Source organism: Saccoglossus kowalevskii, chromosome 3, assembly GCF_978046115.1.
Source record: "Saccoglossus kowalevskii chromosome 3, keSacKowa6.1, whole genome shotgun sequence".
Classification (NCBI taxonomy): domain Eukaryota; kingdom Metazoa; phylum Hemichordata; class Enteropneusta; family Harrimaniidae; genus Saccoglossus; species Saccoglossus kowalevskii.
In genome coordinates, this window is record NC_140643.1 from 47556414 (window position 1) to 47579681 (window position 23268).

Genomic DNA, 23268 nt, shown 5'->3' on the forward strand with positions numbered 1-23268 from the left:
ACAGTCACATGATGGCACAGCTCAAACATTTAAATGATGGCAGGGCACAAACATTTACATGATGGCAGGGCACAAACATTTACATGATGGCAGGGCACAAAAATTCACATGATGGCAGGGCTCGAACATTTACATGATGTGAGGGCACAAACATTTTCATGATTGCAGGGCACACACATTCATATGATGGCAAGGCTTAAACATTCACATGATGGCAAGGCTCAAACATTCACATGATGGCAGGGCTCAAACATTCACATGATGGCAGGGCACACACATTTACATGATGGCAGGGCACACACATTCATATGATGGCAATGCACAAACATTTACAAGGCAGGGCTCAAACATTCACATGATGGCAGGGCTCAAACATTTACATGATGGCAGGGCACAAACATTTACATGATGGCAGGGCACAAACATTTACATGATGGTAGGGCTCAAACATTTACAAGGCAGGGCTCAAACATTCACATGATGGCAGGGCACAAACATTCACATGATGGCAGGGCACACACATTTACATGATGGTAGGGCTCAAACATTTGTATGATGGCAGGGCACAAACATTTACATGATGGCAGGGCTCAAACATTTACAAGGCAGGGCTCAAACATTCACATGATGGCAGGGCACAAACATTTACATGATGGCAGGGCTCAAACATTCACATAATGGCAGGGCTCAAACATTTAAAAGGCAGGGCACAAACATTTACATGATGGCAGGGCACAAACATTCACATGATGGCAGGGCACAAACATTCACATGATGGCAGGGCACAAACATTTACATGATGGCAGGGCTCAAACATTCACATGATGGCAGGGCTCAAACATTCACATAATGGCAGGGCACAAACATTTACATGATGGTAGGGCACAAACAATTATATGATGGCAGGGCACAAACATTTACATGATGGCAGGGCACAAACATTCACATGATGGCAGGGCACAAACATTCACATGATGGCAGGGCACAAACATTTACATGATGGCAGGGCTCAAACATTCACATGATGGCAGGGCTCAAACATTCACATAATGGCAGGGCACAAACATTTACATGATGGTAGGGCACAAACCATTATATGATGGCAGGGCACAAACATTCACATGATGGCAGGGCTCAAACATTTACGTGATGGCAGGGCACACACATTCACATGATGGCAGGGCACAAACATTCACATGATGGCAGGGCTCAAACATTCACATGATGGCAGGGCACAAACATTCACATGATGGCAGGGCACAAACATTCACATGATGGCATGGCTCAAACATTTACATGATGGCAGGGCACAAACATTCACATGATGGCAGGGCACAAACATTCACATGATGGCAGGGCTCAAACATTCACATGATGGCAGGGCACAAACATTCACATGATGGCAGGGCACAAACATTTACATGATGGCAGGGCTCAAACATTCACATGATGGCAGGGCTCAAACATTCACATAATGGCAGGGCACAAACATTTACATGATGGTAGGGCACAAACCATTATATGATGGCAGGGCACAAACATTCACATGATGGCAGGGCTCAAACATTTACATGATGGCAGGGCACAAACATTCACATGATGGCAGGGCACAAACATTCACATGATGGCAGGGCTCAAACATTCACATGATGGCAGGGCACAAACCATTATATGATGGCAGGGCACAAACATTCACATGATGGCAGGGCTCAAACATTTACATGATGGCAGGGCACAAACATTCACATGATGGCAGGGCACAAACATTCACATGATGGCAGGGCTCAAACATTCACATGATGGCAGGGCACAAACATTCACATGATGGCAGGGCACAAACATTCACATGATGGCAGGGCTCAAACATTTACATGATGGCAGGGCACACACATTCACATGATGGCAGGGCACAAACATTCACATGATGGCAGGGCTCAAACATTCACATGATGGCAGGGCACAAACATTCACATGATGGCAGGGCACAAACATTCACATGATGGTAGGGCTCAAACATTTGTATGATGGCAGGGCACAAACATTTACATGATGGCAGGGCTCAAACATTTACAAGGCAGGGCTCAAACATTCACATGATGGCAGGGCACAAACATTTACATGATGGCAGGGCTCAAACATTCACATAATGGCAGGGCTCAAACATTTAAAAGGCAGGGCACAAACATTTACATGATGGCAGGGCACAAACATTCACATGATGGCAGGGCACAAACATTCACATGATGGCAGGGCACAAACATTTACATGATGGCAGGGCTCAAACATTCACATGATGGCAGGGCTCAAACATTCACATAATGGCAGGGCACAAACATTTACATGATGGTAGGGCACAAACAATTATATGATGGCAGGGCACAAACATTTACATGATGGCAGGGCACAAACATTCACATGATGGCAGGGCACAAACATTCACATGATGGCAGGGCACAAACATTTACATGATGGCAGGGCTCAAACATTCACATGATGGCAGGGCTCAAACATTCACATAATGGCAGGGCACAAACATTTACATGATGGTAGGGCACAAACCATTATATGATGGCAGGGCACAAACATTCACATGATGGCAGGGCTCAAACATTTACGTGATGGCAGGGCACACACATTCACATGATGGCAGGGCACAAACATTCACATGATGGCAGGGCTCAAACATTCACATGATGGCAGGGCACAAACATTCACATGATGGCAGGGCACAAACATTCACATGATGGCATGGCTCAAACATTTACATGATGGCAGGGCACAAACATTCACATGATGGCAGGGCACAAACATTCACATGATGGCAGGGCTCAAACATTCACATGATGGCAGGGCACAAACATTCACATGATGGCAGGGCACAAACATTTACATGATGGCAGGGCTCAAACATTCACATGATGGCAGGGCTCAAACATTCACATAATGGCAGGGCACAAACATTTACATGATGGTAGGGCACAAACCATTATATGATGGCAGGGCACAAACATTCACATGATGGCAGGGCTCAAACATTTACATGATGGCAGGGCACAAACATTCACATGATGGCAGGGCACAAACATTCACATGATGGCAGGGCTCAAACATTCACATGATGGCAGGGCACAAACCATTATATGATGGCAGGGCACAAACATTCACATGATGGCAGGGCTCAAACATTTACATGATGGCAGGGCACAAACATTCACATGATGGCAGGGCACAAACATTCACATGATGGCAGGGCTCAAACATTCACATGATGGCAGGGCACAAACATTCACATGATGGCAGGGCACAAACATTCACATGATGGCAGGGCTCAAACATTTACATGATGGCAGGGGACAAACATTTACATGAAGGCAGGGCTCAAACATTCACATAATGGCAGGGCTCAAACATTTAAAAGGCAGTGCACAAACATTTACATGATGGCAGGAAACAAACATTTACAAGGCAGGGCTCAAACATTCACATGATGGCAGGGCACAAACATTCACATGATTGCAGGGCACAAACATTTACATGATGGCAGGGCACAAACATTTACATGATGGCATGGCTCAAACATTTACATGATGGCATGGCTCAAACATTTAAAAGGCAGGGCACAAACATTCACATGATGGCAGGGCACAAACATTTACATGATGGCAGGGCTCAAACATTTACAAGGCAGGGCTCAAACATTCACATGATGGCAGGGCACAAACATTTACATGAAGGCAGGGCTCAAACATTCACATAATGGCAGGGCTCAAACATTTACAAGGCAGGGCTCAAACATTCACATGATGGCAGGGCACAAACATTCACATGATTGCAGGGCACAAACATTTACATGATGGCAGGGCACAAACATTTACATGATGGCATGGCTCAAACATTTACATGATGGCATGGCTCAAACATTTAAAAGGCAGGGCTCAAACATTCACATGATGGCAGGGCACAAACATTTACATGATGGCAGGGCACACACATTTACATGATGGCAGGGCACAAACATGTACATGATGGCAGGGCTCAAACATTTACAAGGCAGGGCACACACAGTCACATGATGGCAGGGCACAAACATGTACATGATGGCAGGGCTCAAACATTTACAAGGCAGGGCACACACATTTACATGATGGCAGGGCACAAACATGTACATGATGGCAGGGCTCAAAGATTTACAAGGCAGGGCTCAAACATTCACATGATGGCAGGGCACAAACATTTACATGAAGGCAGGGCTCAAACATTCACATAATGGCAGGGCTCAAACATTTAAAAGGCAGGGCACAAACATTTACATGATGGCAGGAAACAAACATTTACATGATGGCAGGGCTCAAACATTTACAAGGCAGGGCTCAAACATTCACATGATGGCAGGGCACAAACATTCACATGATTGCAGGGCACAAACATTTACATGATGGCAGGGCACAAACATTTACATGATGGCATGGCTCAAACATTTACATGATGGCATGGCTCAAACATTTAAAAGGCAGGGCTCAAACATTCACATGATGGCAGGGCACAAACATTTACATGATGGCAGGGCACACACATTTACATGATGGCAGGGCACAAAAATTCACATGAAGGCAGGGCTCAAACATTTACAAGGCAGGGCACACACAGTCACATGATGGCACGGCTCAAACATTTATATGATGGCAGGGCACAAACATTTACATGATGGCAGGGCACAAACATTTACATGATGGCAGGGCACACACATGTACATGATGGCAGGGCTCAAACATTTACAAGGCAGGGCACACACATTTACATGATGGCAGGGCACAAACATGTACATGATGGCAGGGCTCAAACATTTACAAGGCAGGGCTCAAACATTCACATGATGGCAGGGCACAAACATTTACATGAAGGCAGGGCTCAAACATTCACATAATGGCAGGGCTCAAACATTTAAAAGGCAGGGCACAAACATTTACATGATGGCAGGAAACAAACATTTACATGATGGCAGGGCTCAAACATTTACAAGGCAGGCCTCAAACATTCACATGATGGCAGGGCACAAACATTCACATGATTGCAGGGCACAAACATTTACATGATGGCAGGGCACAAACATTTACATGATGGCATGGCTCAAACATTTACATGATGGCATGGCTCAAACATTTAAAAGGCAGGGCTCAAACATTTACATGATGGCAGGGCACACACATTTACATGATGGCAGGGCACAAAAATTCACATGATGGCAGGGCTCAAACATTTACAAGGCAGGGCACACACAGTCACATGATGGCACGGCTCAAACATTTATATGATGGCAGGGCACAAACATTTACATGATGGCAGGGCACAAACATTTACATGATGGCAGGGCACACACATTTACATGATGGCAGGGCTCAAACATTTACAAGGCAGGGCACAAACATTCACATGATGGCAAGGCTTAAACATTAACATGATGGCAAGCACAAACATTCACATGATGGCAGGGCAGGCACAAACATTTACATGATGGCAGGGCACAAACATTTACATGATGGCAGGGCACAAACATTTACATGATGGCCGGGCACAAATATTCATATGATGGCAGGGCTCAAACATTTATATAATGACAGGGCACAAACATTCACATGATGGTAGGGCTCAAACATATACATGATGGCAGGGCACAAACATTTACATGATGACAGGGCACAAACATTTACATGATGGCAGGGCACAAATATTCATATGATGGCAGGGCTCAAACATTTATATAATGACAGGGCACAAACATTCACATGATGGCAAGGCTTAAACATTAACATGATGGTAGGGCTCAAACATTCACATGATGGTAGGGCTCAAACATATACATGATGGCAGGGCACAAACATTTACATGATGACAGGGCACAAACATTTACATGATGGCAGGGCTCAAACATTTACATGATGGCAGGGCTCAAACATTTACATGATGGCATGGCACAAACATTTACATGATGACAGGGCACAAACATTTACATGATGGCAGGGCTCAAACATTTACAAGGCAGGTCACAAACATTTACATGATGGCAGGGCTCAAACATTCACATAATGGCAGGGCACAAACATTTACATGATGGCAGGGCTCAAACATTTACATGATGGCAGGGCTCAAACATTTACATGATGGCAGGGCTCAAACATTCAGATGATGGCAGGGCTCAAACATTTACATGATGACAGGGCACAAACATTTACATGATGACAGGTCACAAACATTTACATGATGGCAAGGCTTAAACATTCACATGATGGCAGGGCTCAAACATTTACAAGGCAGGGCTCAAACATTTACATGATGACAGGGCACAAACATTTACATGATGGCAGGGCTCAAACATTTACAAGGCAGGTCACAAACATTTACATGATGGCAGGGCTCAAACATTCACATAATGGCAGGGCACAAACATTTACATGATGGCAGGGCTCAAACATTTACATGATGACAGGGCTCAAACATTCACATGATGGCAAGGCTTAAACATTCACATGATGGCAGGGCTCAAACATTTACAAGGCAGGGCTCAAACATTTACATGATGACAGGGCACAAACATTTACATGATGGCATGATGGCAGGGCTCAAACATTTACAAGGCAGGTCACAAACATTTACATAATGGCAGGGCTCAAACATTCACATAATGGCAGGGCACAAACATTTACATGATGGCAGGGCTCAAACATTTACATGATGGCAGGGCTCAAACATTTACATGATGGCAGGGCTCAAACATTCACATGATGGCAGGGCTCAAACATTTACATGATGACAGGGCACAAACATTTACATGATGACAGGTCACAAACATTTACATGATGGCAAAGCTTAAACATTCACATGATGGCAGGGCTCAAACCTTTACATGATGGCATGGCTCAAACATTTACATGATGGCATGGCTCAAACCATTACATGATGGCAGGGCACAAACATTTACATAATGGCAGGGCACAACCATTTACATGAAGGCAGGGGACAACCATTTACATGATGGCAGGGCACAAACATTTACATGATGTCAGGGCACAAACATTCACATAATGGCATGGCTCAAACATTCACATAATGGCAGGGCACAAACATTCACATAATGGCATGGCTCAAACATTCACATAATGGCAGGGCACAAACATTTACATGATGACAGGGCACAAACATTTACATGGTGGCAGGGCACAAACATTCACATAATGGCATGGCTCAAACATTCACATAATGGCCGGGCACAAACATTCACATGATGGCAGGGCTCAAACATTTACAAGGCAGGGCTCAAACATTCATATGATGGCAGGGCTCTAACCTTTACATGATGGCATGGCTCAAACATTTACATGATGGCAGGGCTCAAACATTTACAAGGCAGGGCTCAAACCTTTACATGATGGCAGGTCAGAAACAGTTACATGATGGCATGGCTCAAACCTTTACATGATGGCAGGGCACACACATTCACATGATGGCAGGGCACAAACATTTACATGATGTCAGGGCACAGACATTTATATGATGGCAGGTCACAAACATTTACATGATGGCAGGGCTCAAACATTCACATAATGGCAGGGCACAAACATATACATGATGGCAGGGCACAAACATTTACATGATGGCAGGGCACAAACATTTACATGATGGCAGGGCTCAAACATTTACATGACGGCAGGGCTCAAACATTTACATGATGGCAGGGCTCAAACATTTACTTAATGGCAGGGCACAAACATTTACATGATGGCATGGCTCAAAACTTTACATGATGGCAGGTCACAAACAGTTACATGATGGCATGGCTCAAACCTTTACATGATGGCAGGGCACAAACATTTACATAATGGCAGGGCACATTCATTTACATGATGGCACGTCACAAACAATTACATGATGGCAGGGCTCAAACCTTTACATGATGGCAGGGCACAAACATTTACATAATGGCAGGGCTCAAACATTTACATGATGGCAGGACAAACATTTACATGATGGCATGGCTCAAACCTTTACATGATGGCATGGCTCAAACCTTTACATGATGGCAGGGCACAAACATTTACATAATGGCAGGACAAAACCATTTACATGATGGCAGGGCACAAACATTTACATGATGGCAGGGCACAAACATTTACATGATGGCAGGCCTCAAACATTTACATGATGGCAGGGCACAAACATTTTCATAATGGCAGGGCACACACATTCACATAATGCCAGGGCACAAACATTTACATGATGTCAGGGCACAAACATTTACATGATGGCAGGGTACAAACATTTACATGATGGCATGGCTCAAACCTTTACATGATGGCATGGCTCAAACCTTTACATGATGGCAGGGCTCAAACATTCACATGATGGCAGGGCACAAACATTCACATAATGCCAGGGCACAAACATTTACATAATGCCAGGGCACAAACATTTACATGATGTCAGGGCACAAACATTTACAAGATGGCAGGGCTCAAACATTTACATGATGGCAGGGCTCAAACATTCACATAATGGCAGGGCACAAACATTTACATGATGGTAGGGCACAAACAATTATATGATGGCAGGGCACAAACATTCACATAATGGCATGGCTCAAACTTTTACATGATGGCAGGGCACAAACATTTATATAATGGCAGGGCACAAACATTTACATGATGGCAGGGCTCAAACATTCACATGATGGCAGGGCTCAAACATTCACATAATGGCAGGGCACAAACATTTACATGATGGTAGGGCACAAACAATTATATGATGGCAGGGCACATACATTTACATGATGGCAGGGCACAAACATTTACATGATGGCAGGGCACAAACATTTACATGATGGCAGGGCACAAACATTTAAATGATGGCAGGGCACAAACATTTACATGATGGCAGGGCTCAAACATTCACATAATGGCAGGGCACAAACATTTACATGATGGTAGGTGACAAACATTTATATGATGGCAGGTCACAAACATTTACATGATGGCAGGGCTCAAGCATTCACATAATGGCAGGGCACAAACATTTACATGATGGCATGGCACAAACATTCACATGATGGCAGGGCACAAACATTCACATGATGGCAGGGCTCAAACATTTACATGATCGCGGGACACAAACATTTACATGATGGCAGGGCACACACATTTACATGATGGCAGGGCTCAAACATTTACAAGGCAGGGCTCAAACATTCACATGATGGCAGGGCGCAAACATTTACATGATGGCAGGTCACACACAATTACATGATGGCATGGCTCAAACATTTACAAGGCAGGGCTCAAATATTCACATGATGGCAGGGCTCAAACATTTACAAGGCAGGTCAGAAACATTTACAAGATGGCATGGCTCAAACATTTACATGATGGCAGGGCTCAAACATTTACATAATGGCAGGGCACAAACATTTACATAATGGCAGGTCACACACATTTACATAATGCCAGGGCACACACATTCACAAGCATTGACAGTGATTCTGAATACTGACAATGATCCCAAGCACTGACAGTGATTCTGAATATTGACAATGATCCCAAGCATTGACAATGATCCCAAGCACTGACAGTGATTCTGAATATTGACAATGATCCCAAGCATTGACAATGATCCCAAGCACTGACAGTGATTCTGAATACTGACAATGATCCCAAGCACTGACAGTGATTCTGAATATTGACAATGATCGCAAGCACTGACAGTGATTCTGAATACTGACAATGATCCCAAACACTGACAGTGATTCTGAATACTGACAATGATCCCAAGCACTGACAATGATCCCAAGCATTGACAGTGATTCTGAATACTGAAAATGATCCCAAGCATTGACAGTGATTCTGAATACTGACAATGATCCCAAGCACTAACAGTGATTCTGAATACTGACAATGATCCCAAGCACTTACAGTGATTCTGAATACTTACAATGATACCAAACATTGGCAATGATCGCAAGCATTAACAGTGATTCTGAATTTAGATAATGATCCCAAGCATTGACAGTGATTCTGAATTTAGACAATGATCCCAAGCATTGACAGTGATTCTAAATACTGACAATGATCCCAAGCACTGACAATGATCCCAAGCACTGACAATGATCCCAAGCATTGACAGTGATTCTGAATACTGAAAATGATCCCAAGCATTGACAGTGATTCTGAATACTGACAATGATCCCAAGCACTGACAGTGATTCTGAATACTGACAATGATCCCAAGCACTGACAATGATTCTGAATACTGACAATGATCCCAAGCATTGACAGTGATTCTGAATACTGACAATGATCCCAAGCACTGACAGTGATTCTGAATACTGACAATGATCGCAAGAACTGACAGTGATTCTGAATACAGACAATGATTCCAAGCATTGACAATGATCCCAAGCATTGACAGTGATTCTGAATACTGACAATGATCCCAAGCACTAACAATGATTCTGAATACTGACAAAGATCCCAAGCACTGACAGTGATTCTGAATACTGAAAATGATCCCAAGCACTGACAGTGATTCTGAATACTGACAAAGATCCCAAGCACTGACAGTGATTCTGAATACTGAAAATGATCCCAAGCACTGACAGTGATTCTGAATACTGACAAAGATCCCAAGCACTGACAGTGATTCTGAATACTGAAAATGATCCCAAGCATTGACAGTGATTCTGAATACTGACAATGATCCCAAGCATTGACAGTGATTCTGAATACTGACAATGATCCCAAGCATTGACAGTGATTCTGAATACTGACAATGATCCCAAGCACTGACAGTGATTCTGAATACTGACAATGATCGCAAGAACTGACAGTGATTCTGAATACAGACAATGATTCCAAGCATTGACAATGAACCCAAGCATTGACAGTGATTCTGAATACAGACAATGATTCCAAGCATTGACAATGATTCCAAGCATTGACAATGATCCCAAGCATTGACAGTGATTCTGAATACTGAAAATGATCCCAAGCACTGACAGTGATTCTGAATACTGACAATGATCCCAAGCACTGACAGTGATTCTGAATACTGACAATGATCCCAAGCACTGACAGTGATTCTGAATACTTACAATGATCCTAAGCATTGACAGTGATTCTGAATACTGACAATGATCCCAAGCATTGACAGTGATTCTGAATACTGACAATGATCCCAAGCACTGACAGTGATTCTGAATACTGACAATGATCGCAAGAACTGACAGTGATTCTGAATACAGACAATGATTCCAAGCATTGACAATGAACCCAAGCATTGACAGTGATTCTGAATACTGACAATGATCCCAAGCATTGACAGTGATTCTGAATACTGACAATGATCCCAAGCATTGACAGTGATTCTGAATACTGACAATGATCCCAAGCACTGACAGTGATTCTGAATACTGACAATGATCGCAAGAACTGACAGTGATTCTGAATACAGACAATGATTCCAAGCATTGACAATGAACCCAAGCATTGACAGTGATTCTGAATACAGACAATGATTCCAAGCATTGACAATGATTCCAAGCATTGACAATGATCCCAAGCATTGACAGTGATTCTGAATACTGAAAATGATCCCAAGCACTGACAGTGATTCTGAATACTGACAATGATCCCAAGCACTGACAGTGATTCTGAATACTGACAATGATCCCAAGCACTGACAGTGATTCTGAATACTTACAATGATCCTAAGCATTGACAGTGATTCTGAATACTGACAATGATCCCAAGCATTGACAGTGATTCTGAATACTGACAATGATCCCAAGCACTGACAGTGATTCTGAATACTGACAATGATCGCAAGAACTGACAGTGATTCTGAATACAGACAATGATTCCAAGCATTGACAATGAACCCAAGCATTGACAGTGATTCTGAATACAGACAATGATTCCAAGCATTGACAATGATTCCAAGCATTGACAATGATCCCAAGCATTGACAGTGATTCTGAATACTGACAATGATCACAAGCATTGACAGTGATTCTGAATACTGAAAATGATCCCAAGCACTGACAGTGATTCTGAATATTGACAATGATCCCAAGCACTGACAGTGATTCTGAATACTGACAATGATCCCAAGCATTGACAGTGATTCTGAATACTGAAAATGGTCTCAAGCATTGACAGTGATTCTGAATACTGACAATGATCCCAAGCACTGACAGTGATTCTCAATACTGACAATGATTCCAAGCACTGACAATGATCCCAAGCATTGACAATGATCCCAAGCATTGACAGTGATTCTGAATACTGACAATGTTCACAAGAACTGACAGTGATTCTGAATACTGACAATGATCACAAGCATTGACAGTGATTCTGAATACTGACAATGATCCCAAGCACTGACAGTGATTCTCAATACTGACAATGATTCCAAGCACTGACAATGATCCCAAGCATTGACAATGATCCCAAGCATTGACAGTGATTCTGAATACTGACAATGTTCACAAGAACTGACAGTGATTCTGAATACTGACAATGATCACAAGCATTGACAGTGATTCTGAATACTGACAATGATCCCAAGCACTGACAGTGATTCTGAATACTGACAATGATCCCAAGCACTGACAGTGATTCTGAATACTGACAATGATCCCAAGCACTGACAGTGATTCTCAATACTGACAATGATTCCAAGCACTGACAATGATCCCAAGCATTGACAATGATCCCAAGCATTGACAGTGATTCTGAATACTGACAATGTTCACAAGAACTGACAGTGATTCTGAATACTGACAATGATCACAAGCATTGACAGTGATTCTGAATACTGACAATGATCGCAAGAACTGACAGTGATTCTGAATACTGACAATGATCCCAAGCATTAATAGTGATTCTGAATACTGACAATGATCCCAAGCACTGACAGTGATTCTGAATACAGACAATGATTCCAAGCATTGACAATGATCCCAAGCATTGACAGTGATTCTGAATACAGACAATGATTCCAAGCATTGACAATGATCCCAAGCATTGACAGTGATTCTCAATACTGACAATGATTGCAAGAACTGACAGTGATTCTGAATACAGACAATGATTCCAAGCACTGACAATGATCCCAAGCATTGACAATGATCCCAAGCATTGACAGTGATTCTGAATACTGACAATGTTCACAAGAACTGACAGTGATTCTGAATACTGACAATGATCCCAAGCACTGACAGTGATTCTGAATACAGACAATGATTCCAAGCACTGACAGTGATTCTGAATACTTACAATGATCCCAAGCATTGACAGTGATTCTGAATACTGACAATTATCCCAAGCATTGACAGTGATTCTGAATACTGACAATGATCCTAAGCACTGACAATGATTCTGAATACTGACAATGATCCCAAGCACTGACAGTGATTCTGAATACTGAAAATGATCCCAAGCACTGACAGTGATTCTGAATAATGACAATGATCCCAAGCACTGACAATGATTCTGAATACTGACAATGATCCCAAGCATTGACAGTGATTCTGAATACTGACAATGATCCCAAGCACTGACAATGATTCTGAATACTGACAATGATCCCAAGCATTGACAATGATCCCAAGCATTGACAGTGATTCTCAATACTGACAATGATCGCAAGAACTGACAGTGATTCTGAATACTGACAATGATCCCAAGCATTGACAGTGATTCTGAATACTGACAATGATCCCAAGCACTGACAGTGAATCTGAATACAGACAATGATTCCAAGCATTGACAATGATCCCAAGCATTGACAGTGATTCTGAATACAGACAATGATTCCAAGTATTGACAATGATCCCAAGCATTGACAGTGATTCTGAATACTGACAATGATCACAAGAACTGACAGTGATTCTGAATACTGACAATGATCCCAAGCACTGACAGTGATTCTGAATACAGACAATGATTCCAAGCACTGACAGTGATTCTGAATACTTACAATGATCCCAAGCATTGACAGTGATTCTGAATACTGACAATTATCCCAAGCATTGACAGTGATTCTGAATACTGACAATGATCCCAAGCACTGACAATGATTCTGAATACTGACAATGATCCCAAGCACTGACAATGATTCTGAATACTGACAATGATCCCAAGCACTGGCAGTGATTCTGAATACTGAAAATGATCCCAAGCACTGACAGTGATTCTGAATAATGACAATGATCCCAAGCACTGACAGTGATTCTGAATACTGACAATGATCCCAAGCATTGACAGTGATTCTGAATACTGACAATGATCCCAAGCACTGACAATGATTCTGAATACTGACAATGATCCCAAGCACTAACAATGATTCTGAATACTGACAAAGATCCCAAGCACTGACAGTGATTCTGAATACTGAAAATGGTCCCAAGCACTGACAGTGATTCTGAATACTGACAATGATCCCAAGCACTGACAGTGATTCTGAATACTTACAATGATCCCAAGCATTGACAGTGATTCTGAATACTGACAATGATCCCAAGCACTGACAGTGATTCTGAATACTGACAATGATCGCAAGAACTGACAGTGATTCTGAATACAGACAATGATTCCAAGCATTGACAATGATCCCAAGCATTGACAATGATTCTGAATACAGACAATGATTCCAAGCATTGACAATGATCCCAAGCATTGACAGTGATTCTGAATACTGACAATGATCACAAGCATTGACAGTGATTCTGAATACTGAAAATGATCCCAAGCATTGACAGTGATTCTGAATACTGACAATGATCCCAAGCACTGACAGTGATTCTGAATATTGACAATTATCCCAAGCACTGACAGTGATTCTGAATACTGACAATGATTCCAAGCATTGACAGTGATTCTGAATACTTAAAATGATCTCAAGCATTGACAGTGATTCTGAATACTGACAATGATCCCAAGCACTGACAGTGATTCTGAATACTGACAATGATTCCAAGCACTGACAGTGATTCTGAATACTTACAATGATCCCAAGCATTGACAGTGATTCTGAATACTGACAATGATCACAAGCATTGACAGTGATTCTGAATACTGAAAATGATCCCAAGCATTGACAGTGATTCTGAATACTGACAATGATCCCAAGCACTGACAGTGATTCTGAATATTGACAATGATCCCAAGCACTGACAGTGATTCTGAATACTGAAAATGATCTCAAGCATTGACAGTGATTCTGAATACTGACAATGATCCCAAGCACTGACAGTGATTCTGAATACTGACAATGATCCCAAGCACTGACAGTGATTCTGAATACTTACAATGATCCCAAGCATTGACAATGATCCCAAGCATTGACAGTGATTCTGAATACAGACAATGATTCCAGGCATTGACAGTGATTCTCAATACTGACAATGATGGCAAGAACTGACAGTGATTCTGAATACAGACAATGATTCCAAGCATTGACAATGATCCCAAGCATTGACAGTGATTCTGAATACTGACAATGATTCCAAGCACTGACAGTGATTCTGAATATTGACAATGATCTCACGCACTGACAGTGATTCGGAATACAGACAATGATTCCAAGCACTGACAGTGATTCTGAATACTTACAATGATCCCAAGCATTGACAGTGATTCTGAATACTGACAATTATCCCAAGCATTGACAGTGATTCTGAATACTGACAATGATCCCAAGAACTGACAATGATCCCAAGCACTGACAATGATTCTGAATACTGACAATGATCCCAAGCACTGACAGTGATTCTGAATACTGACAATGATCCCAAGCACTGACAGCGATTCTGAATACTTACAATGATCCCAAGCATTGACAGTGATTCTGAATACTGACAATGATCCCAAGCATTGACAATGATCCCAAGCATTGACAGTGATTCTCAATACTGACAATGATCCCAAGCATTGACAGTGATTCTGAATACTGACAATGATCCCAAGCATTGACAGTGATTCTGAATACAATGAGTCCAAGCATTGACAATGATCCCAAGCATTGACAGTGATTCTCAATACTGACAATGATCGCAAGAACTGACAGTGATTCTGAATACTGACAATGATCCCAAGCATTGACAGTGATTCTTAATACTGACAATGATCCCAAGCACTGACAGTGATTCTGAATACAGACAATGATTCCAAGCATTGACAATGATCCCAAGCATTGACAGTGATTCTGAATACAGACAATGATTCCAAGCATTGACAATGATCCCAAGCATTGACAGTGATTCTCAATACTGACAATGATCACAAGAACTGACAGTGATTCTGAATACAGACAATGATTCCAAGCACTGACAATGATTCCAAGCACTGACAATGATCCCAAGCATTGACAATGATCTCAAGCATTGACAGTGATTCTGAATACTGACAATGATCACAAGAACTGACAGTGATTCTGAATACAGACAATGATTCCAAGCACTGACAGTGATTCTGAATACTTACAATGATCCCAAGCATTGACAGTGATTCTGAATACTGACAATTATCCCAAGCATTGACAGTGATTCTGAATACTGACAATGATCCCAAGCACTGACAATGATTCTGAATACTGACAATGATCCCAAGCACTGACAATGATTCTGAATACTGACAATGATCCCAAGCACTGACAGTGATTCTGAATACTGAAAATGATCCCAAGCACTGACAGTGATTCTGAATAATGACAATGATCCCAAGCACTGACAGTGATTCTGAATACTGACAATGATCACAAGCATTGACAGTGATTCTGAATACTGACAATGATCCCAAGCACTGACAGTGATTCTGAATACTGACAATGATCGCAAGAACTGACAGTGATTCTGAATACAGACAATAATTCCAAGCATTGACAATGATCCCAAGCATTGACAGTGATTCTGAATACAGACAATGATTCCAAGCACCGACAATGATCCCAAGCATTGACAGTGATTCTGAATACTGGCAATGATCTCAAGCATTCACAGTGATTCTGAATACTGACAATGATCACAAGCATTGACAGTGATTCTGAATACTGACAACGATCCCAAGCATTGACAGTGATTCTGAATACTGACAATGATCACAAGCATTCACAGTGATTCTGAATACTGACAATGATCCCAAGCATTCACAGTGATTCTGAATACTGACAATGATCCAAAGCATTCACAGTGATTCTGAATACTGACAATGATCCAAAGCACTGACAATGATCGCAAGCATTGACAGTGATTCTGAATACTGACAATGATCCCAAGCACTGACAATGATCCCAAGCATTGACAGTGATTCTGAATACTGACAATGATCCCAAGCATTAACAGTGATTCAGTATACTGACAATGATCCCAAGCACTGACAGTGATTCTGAATACTGACAATGACCTCAACCATTGACAGTGAATCTGAATACTGACAATGATCCCAAGCACTGACAGTGATTCTGAATTTCGACAATGATCCCAAGCATTGACAGTGATTCTGAATACTGACAATGATCCCAAGCATTGGCAGTGATTCTGAATACTGACAATGATCCCAAGCACTGACAGTGATTCTGAATACTGACAATGACCTCAACCATTGACAGTGAATCTGAATACTGACAATGATCCCAAGCACTGACAGTGATTCTGAATACTGACAATGATCCCAAGCATTGACAGTGATTCAGAATACTGACAATGATCCCAAGCACTGACAGTGATTCTGAATACTGACAATGATCCCAAGCACTGACAATGATCGCAAGCATTGACAGTGATTCCGAATTTCAACAATGATTCCAAGAATTGACAGTGATTCTGAATACTGACAATGATCCCAAGCACTGACAGTGATTCTGAATACTGACAATGATCCCAAGCATTGACAGTGATTCTGAATACTGACAATGATCCCAAGCACTGACAGTGATTCTGAATACTGACAATGATCCCAAGCATTGACAGTGATTGTGAATACTGACAATGATCCGAAGAATTGACAGTGATTCTGAATACTGACAATGATTCCAAGCACTGAAAGTAATTCTGAATACTGACAATGATCCCAAGCACTGACAGTGATTCTGAATACTGACAATAATTCCAAGCACTGACAGTGATCCCAAGCATTGCCAGTGATTCTGAATACTGACAATGATCCCAAGCATTGACAGTGATTCTGAAAACTGACAATGATCCCAAGCATTGACAGTGATTCTGAATACTGACAATGATCCCAAGCATTGACAGTGATTCTGAATACTGACAATGATTTCAAGCACTGACAGTGATTCTGAATATTGACAATGATCCCAAGCATTGACAATGATTCTGAATAATGACAATGATCCCAAGCACTGACAGTGATTCTGAATATTGACAATGATCCCAAGCATTGACAGTGATTCTGAATATTGACAATGATCCCAAGCATTGACAGTGATTCTGAACATTGACAATGATCCCAAGCACTGACAGTGATTCTGAATATTGTCAATGATCCCAAGCACTGACAATGATCCCAAGCATTGACAATGATTCTGAATACTGACAATGATCCCAAGCATTGACAATGATTCTGAATACTGACAATGATCCCAAGCATTGACAATGATTCTGAATACTGACAATGATCCCAAGCACTGACAGTGATTCTGAATACTGACAATGATCCCAAGCATTGACAGTGATTCTGAATACTGACAATGATCCCAAGCACTGATAGTGATTCTGAATTCTGACAATGATCCCAAGCATTGACAGTGATTCTGAATACTGACAATGATCCCAAGCATCGACAGAGATTCTGAATACTGAAAATGATCCCAAGCACTGACAGTGATTCTGAATATTGACAATGATCCCAAGCACTGACAGTGATTCTGAATAATGACAATGATACCAAACATTGGCAATGAACTCAAGCATTAACAGTGATTGTGAATTTAGACAATGATACCAAGAATTGACAGTGATTCTGAATACTGACAATGATTCCAAGCACTGAAAGTGATTCTGAATACTGACAATGATCCCAAGCACTTACAGTGATTCTGAATATTAACAATGATCCCAAGCACTGACAATGATTCTGAATACTGACAATGATCCCAAGCATTGACAATGATTCTGAATACTGACAATGATTCCAAGCACTGAAAGTGATTCTGAATACTGACAATGATCCCAAGCACTGACAGTGATTCTGAATACTGACAATGATCCCAAGCACTGACAGTGATTCTGAATACTGACAATGATTCCGAATACTGACAGTGATTTTGAATATTAACAATGATCCCAAGCATTGACAGTGATTCAGAATAGTGACAATGATTCTGAATACTGACAATGATCCCAAGCATTGACAGTGATTCTGAATACTGACAATGATCCCAAGCATTGACAGTGATTCTGAATACTGACAATGATTCCAAGCACTGACAGTGATTATGAATATTGACAATGATCCCAAGCACTGACAGTGATTCTGAATATTGACAATGATCCCAAGAATTGACAGTGATTCTGAATATTGACAATGATACCAAGAATTGACAGTGATTCTGAATATTGACAATGATCCCAAGCACTGACAATGATCCCGAGCATTGACAATGATTCTGAATACTGACAATGATCCCAAGCACTGACAGTGATTCTGAATATTGACAATGATCCCAAGCATTGACAGTGATTATGAATATTGACAATGATCCCAAGCATTGACAATGATTCTGAATATTGACAATGATCCCAAGCACTGACAGTGATTCTGAATACTGACAATGATCCCAAGCACTGACAATGATCCCAAGCACTGACAATGATCCCAAGCATTGACAATGATCCCAAGCACTGACAATGATTCTGAATACTGACAATGATCCCAAGCACTGACAGTGATTCTTAATTATGACCATGATCCTAAGTATTGACAGTGATTCTGAATATTGACAATGATCCCAAGCACTGACAGTGATTCACAATGATCCAGAGAACAGACAAATGTAATGGACAGTGAGTAATTGCTTTGTTACAAAATCTTTCAAATTGACACAATCATAACTGAAATTCAAATCAGTAAGTAACTTTAACAGAAACAGCCGACAGATCTATTAATGAAACAACATGTGGGCACATGAAATCATCAAGAAACCTCTATACCAGTTATATGTAATGCAGACACTCAACAAACTTTCTCATGTGAATACAACACTACATGTATATGGTTATCACCTGATATGGTTGATACAAATCATGTCATGTGCTAGTACATGTATTATCCTGAATCAAAGCCGAGTAAATAATACAGCCCATGATGCCATAAGTATGAACCAGCTCTATGAATAAGTGATGTCAAGCGATAACCTTTTTATTACATAGCCAACCCAAAAAGTCAAAAACTTTTTACGGAACTATGCTTATGAATCATATACCAATTTATGCTAATTAGGCATGATCTCTGAGAGTGTCACTGGAAGCGCTTTAAGTTACGGCTACCGATGATTTTCAAAATTGACAGATTTTCACGATCAAATTTACTTGCATTAATGAGTTATTATCATTGCACTATGAGAGTAATTGTTGTTGACCATTATGAAACATCTTATATTGCATATATTTACTACATTTAATGTCTAATAATAGCTTTATTACTGACCTGTCGTTTACTCATAACATACACGTTATCATTTTTAACATCGAATACTAATCCATTCTGCACAATTTCAGGGTTATCATGGACAACTTTAATATCTTCATATTCTGAAGCTGAATTGTCATTAACCACTCTCAGCTGTAAAATAAAATACAATATCAATTTGAGGGAGGGAACTGCTAACGGATAATTATTGGAGTGAGATACAATATAAAAGTTTGGTATTGCCACAGGAATGATGGGGACAAGACTATACATTGATGGTCCTTCATTCCTTCACATTAACGGCAAGAAAGTCAACTAAAATATATAAATACTGTAACCTACATGTAGCTTGAGGTATTAAACTGAAATGCAATATAACATTCTATGATTAATTCTAAAAAAGGTGTATTCCAATCTATAAGGGGAAGAGAAATTGATCAATGAATGTATCAGGGACATTGGGATACTAACACATTAAATTTATAGTTTTCACATCATGATCAACATGGTTACTAAGCAAGTCACTGTTATCAGTTACATGTATCAGTGTAAACTGCTTTATACCGTAATTGACAAATTTTCGAGAAAATATGAAATATGGAAAAATTAATATGTGGGTTTATTTTGAGAAAAGTGATAAACTTATGTTAACAATTCACAGAAAATATTTATACTTGGTATAAAAAACACATTGTTTACACCAAATTTGAAAAGCTGTGTTTTAATATGATCAAATCCATGCACACATTGTAGATAGACTCTAATCAGCTTGAAGCAAGTAGTACATTTTGTATTTTTCTCACTAAATAAATTGGTTTTCAAAATGCCAGGAATGTTTGATTTTGAGACATGTACAGTGCTTACTATATAAACTTCTCAAATGTAGGTCTACATGAAGGAACACAAATAATCATCTTATTTCTGCATTTCATTTCCAAGCAAATTATGCTACAGCTATAAAATACATGTATGTACAGATACTAGTACATGTACATGTATATCCTTTGAAATAACAGAAAATACTGACAGATTTCCTTTATTATAAATTTAAATAAAATCACAAGAAAGCACTTCAAAAAAAATATCAATTCTTTTCTCTGCAAACATCTCGTCCTACTTAAAATGTATCGCATACAACCGGGATACATCCATCAGATGAGAGCCGCATCTAGGGACACTGATATTTGGATTACTTAATGGTCTATGTAGCTGGGAATGTAGTCTAGGTTGTAAATGCAAACATATCAGTAATGGCATGGACACCTAAGCCTCAACCAGTTTACATGCTCTCGATAATGTCTTAATGCAAATGGATTGAACTGAAATCACTTAACTCTGCATTTGACAGTGCCAGGGGTAACCACCTGATATTAACGCAGTCAGCGGGGATTCTCACAGCTCCATTTATTTTCTCGCTGAAATATTTTTTATGTACTGATACATCTTTAATTTGCAAAGACCAAACAGATAATAATTCTTAAACAAGCAGCCTGTTGGCTGAGATAGCTCCGCTGTTAGCAATGCACATTTCAATTAAAGTGCCTGTGCAATACCCACCCTCACGTTTCCCATTTTAGATCTGTGTCCCACTGAAATGGGCAGTTATTGATTTTTTTGCTGAAAATGATTACTCGTATCCAAGTAAATTTGGGATATTTCTCGTGTTGTAGCCATGCCCACCAATCCTGAAACGGTTGACTGTTGCCGGATTTCCGACTCTCGCCGAAAGTGCGCCACCAAATGCCAAAATGTGATAGGAAGTCATACCCCTGGGCCGTAATAACACTGGTCATTCAGTATATTTTTAAACGATATACATTTTTCAGTCGGCGTTTTTTTTCTTTTTTTTGTCTATTTTCTTTTTTTGAGAGAGAGAGTTTTTAGATGTTGTGTTGTGGGCAGTTGCAGTGAAACGTATAGTCATAGTGTAAGTATTCACACGTTTCTAATTGATCCGAAGGTGTGACATCAGTGGACAAATGCCACTTAACCTCAGACTCCTTTTTTTGGAAAAACTGTCCTCGTCCATGAAAAAAACAACTAGGTTTAAAAAGAAACGCCGACAACATAAACCTGGCGCAACAGTTTTGAAAGAAATAGATTCCGGACTATGATCACCGAGGCGGATTTCAGAAGAGAGAGAAACGTCCGGCAGGTGTTTCAAATGAGTTTACTTTTTTTGCGATCGTGATTATCGTTTTATAGAGACCATTTAGTACCTGTTAAGTAAAAGGTAGCAATAATTTTGACAGTGACACGAAAACCAAGCATTGGAGAAAAAAAGGAAATTACACAACCCTTACACACTGCTAATTGTTTTCATTTTCGAAGGCTAAAAGTTTCTGTATTGTTTGGTGATTGGTGTTGAATGTCGAATTCACACCTCCGTTTTTTTTTACCTCCATGCTTGCAGCTTGATCTGCGTAATAATTTATGAAATAAGAATCCGGGCTTGGTCAATGTGTTTCCACCAAATAGAGTTTTAATATGATGTTATAATTATGACAATCACGCCATGGATCACGCTAACTTAAATCCACTCTGAATTTATCTGTATGTGTGTCGACCTCGATTATTT

General features: G+C 40.6%; 1 protein-coding gene across 1 annotated transcript in view; it reads right to left on the reverse strand.

Annotated features, from left to right (window-relative positions):
* Positions 1–23268, reverse strand: part of LOC100329049 (plexin) — a 161297-nt gene that overhangs the window by 56469 nt on the left and 81560 nt on the right. Inside the window, exon 4 of the mRNA XM_085497282.1 lies at positions 20709–20843. Within this exon, the coding sequence (XP_085353408.1) occupies positions 20709–20843 (135 nt within the window). The remainder of the gene's footprint in view (positions 1–20708; positions 20844–23268) is intronic.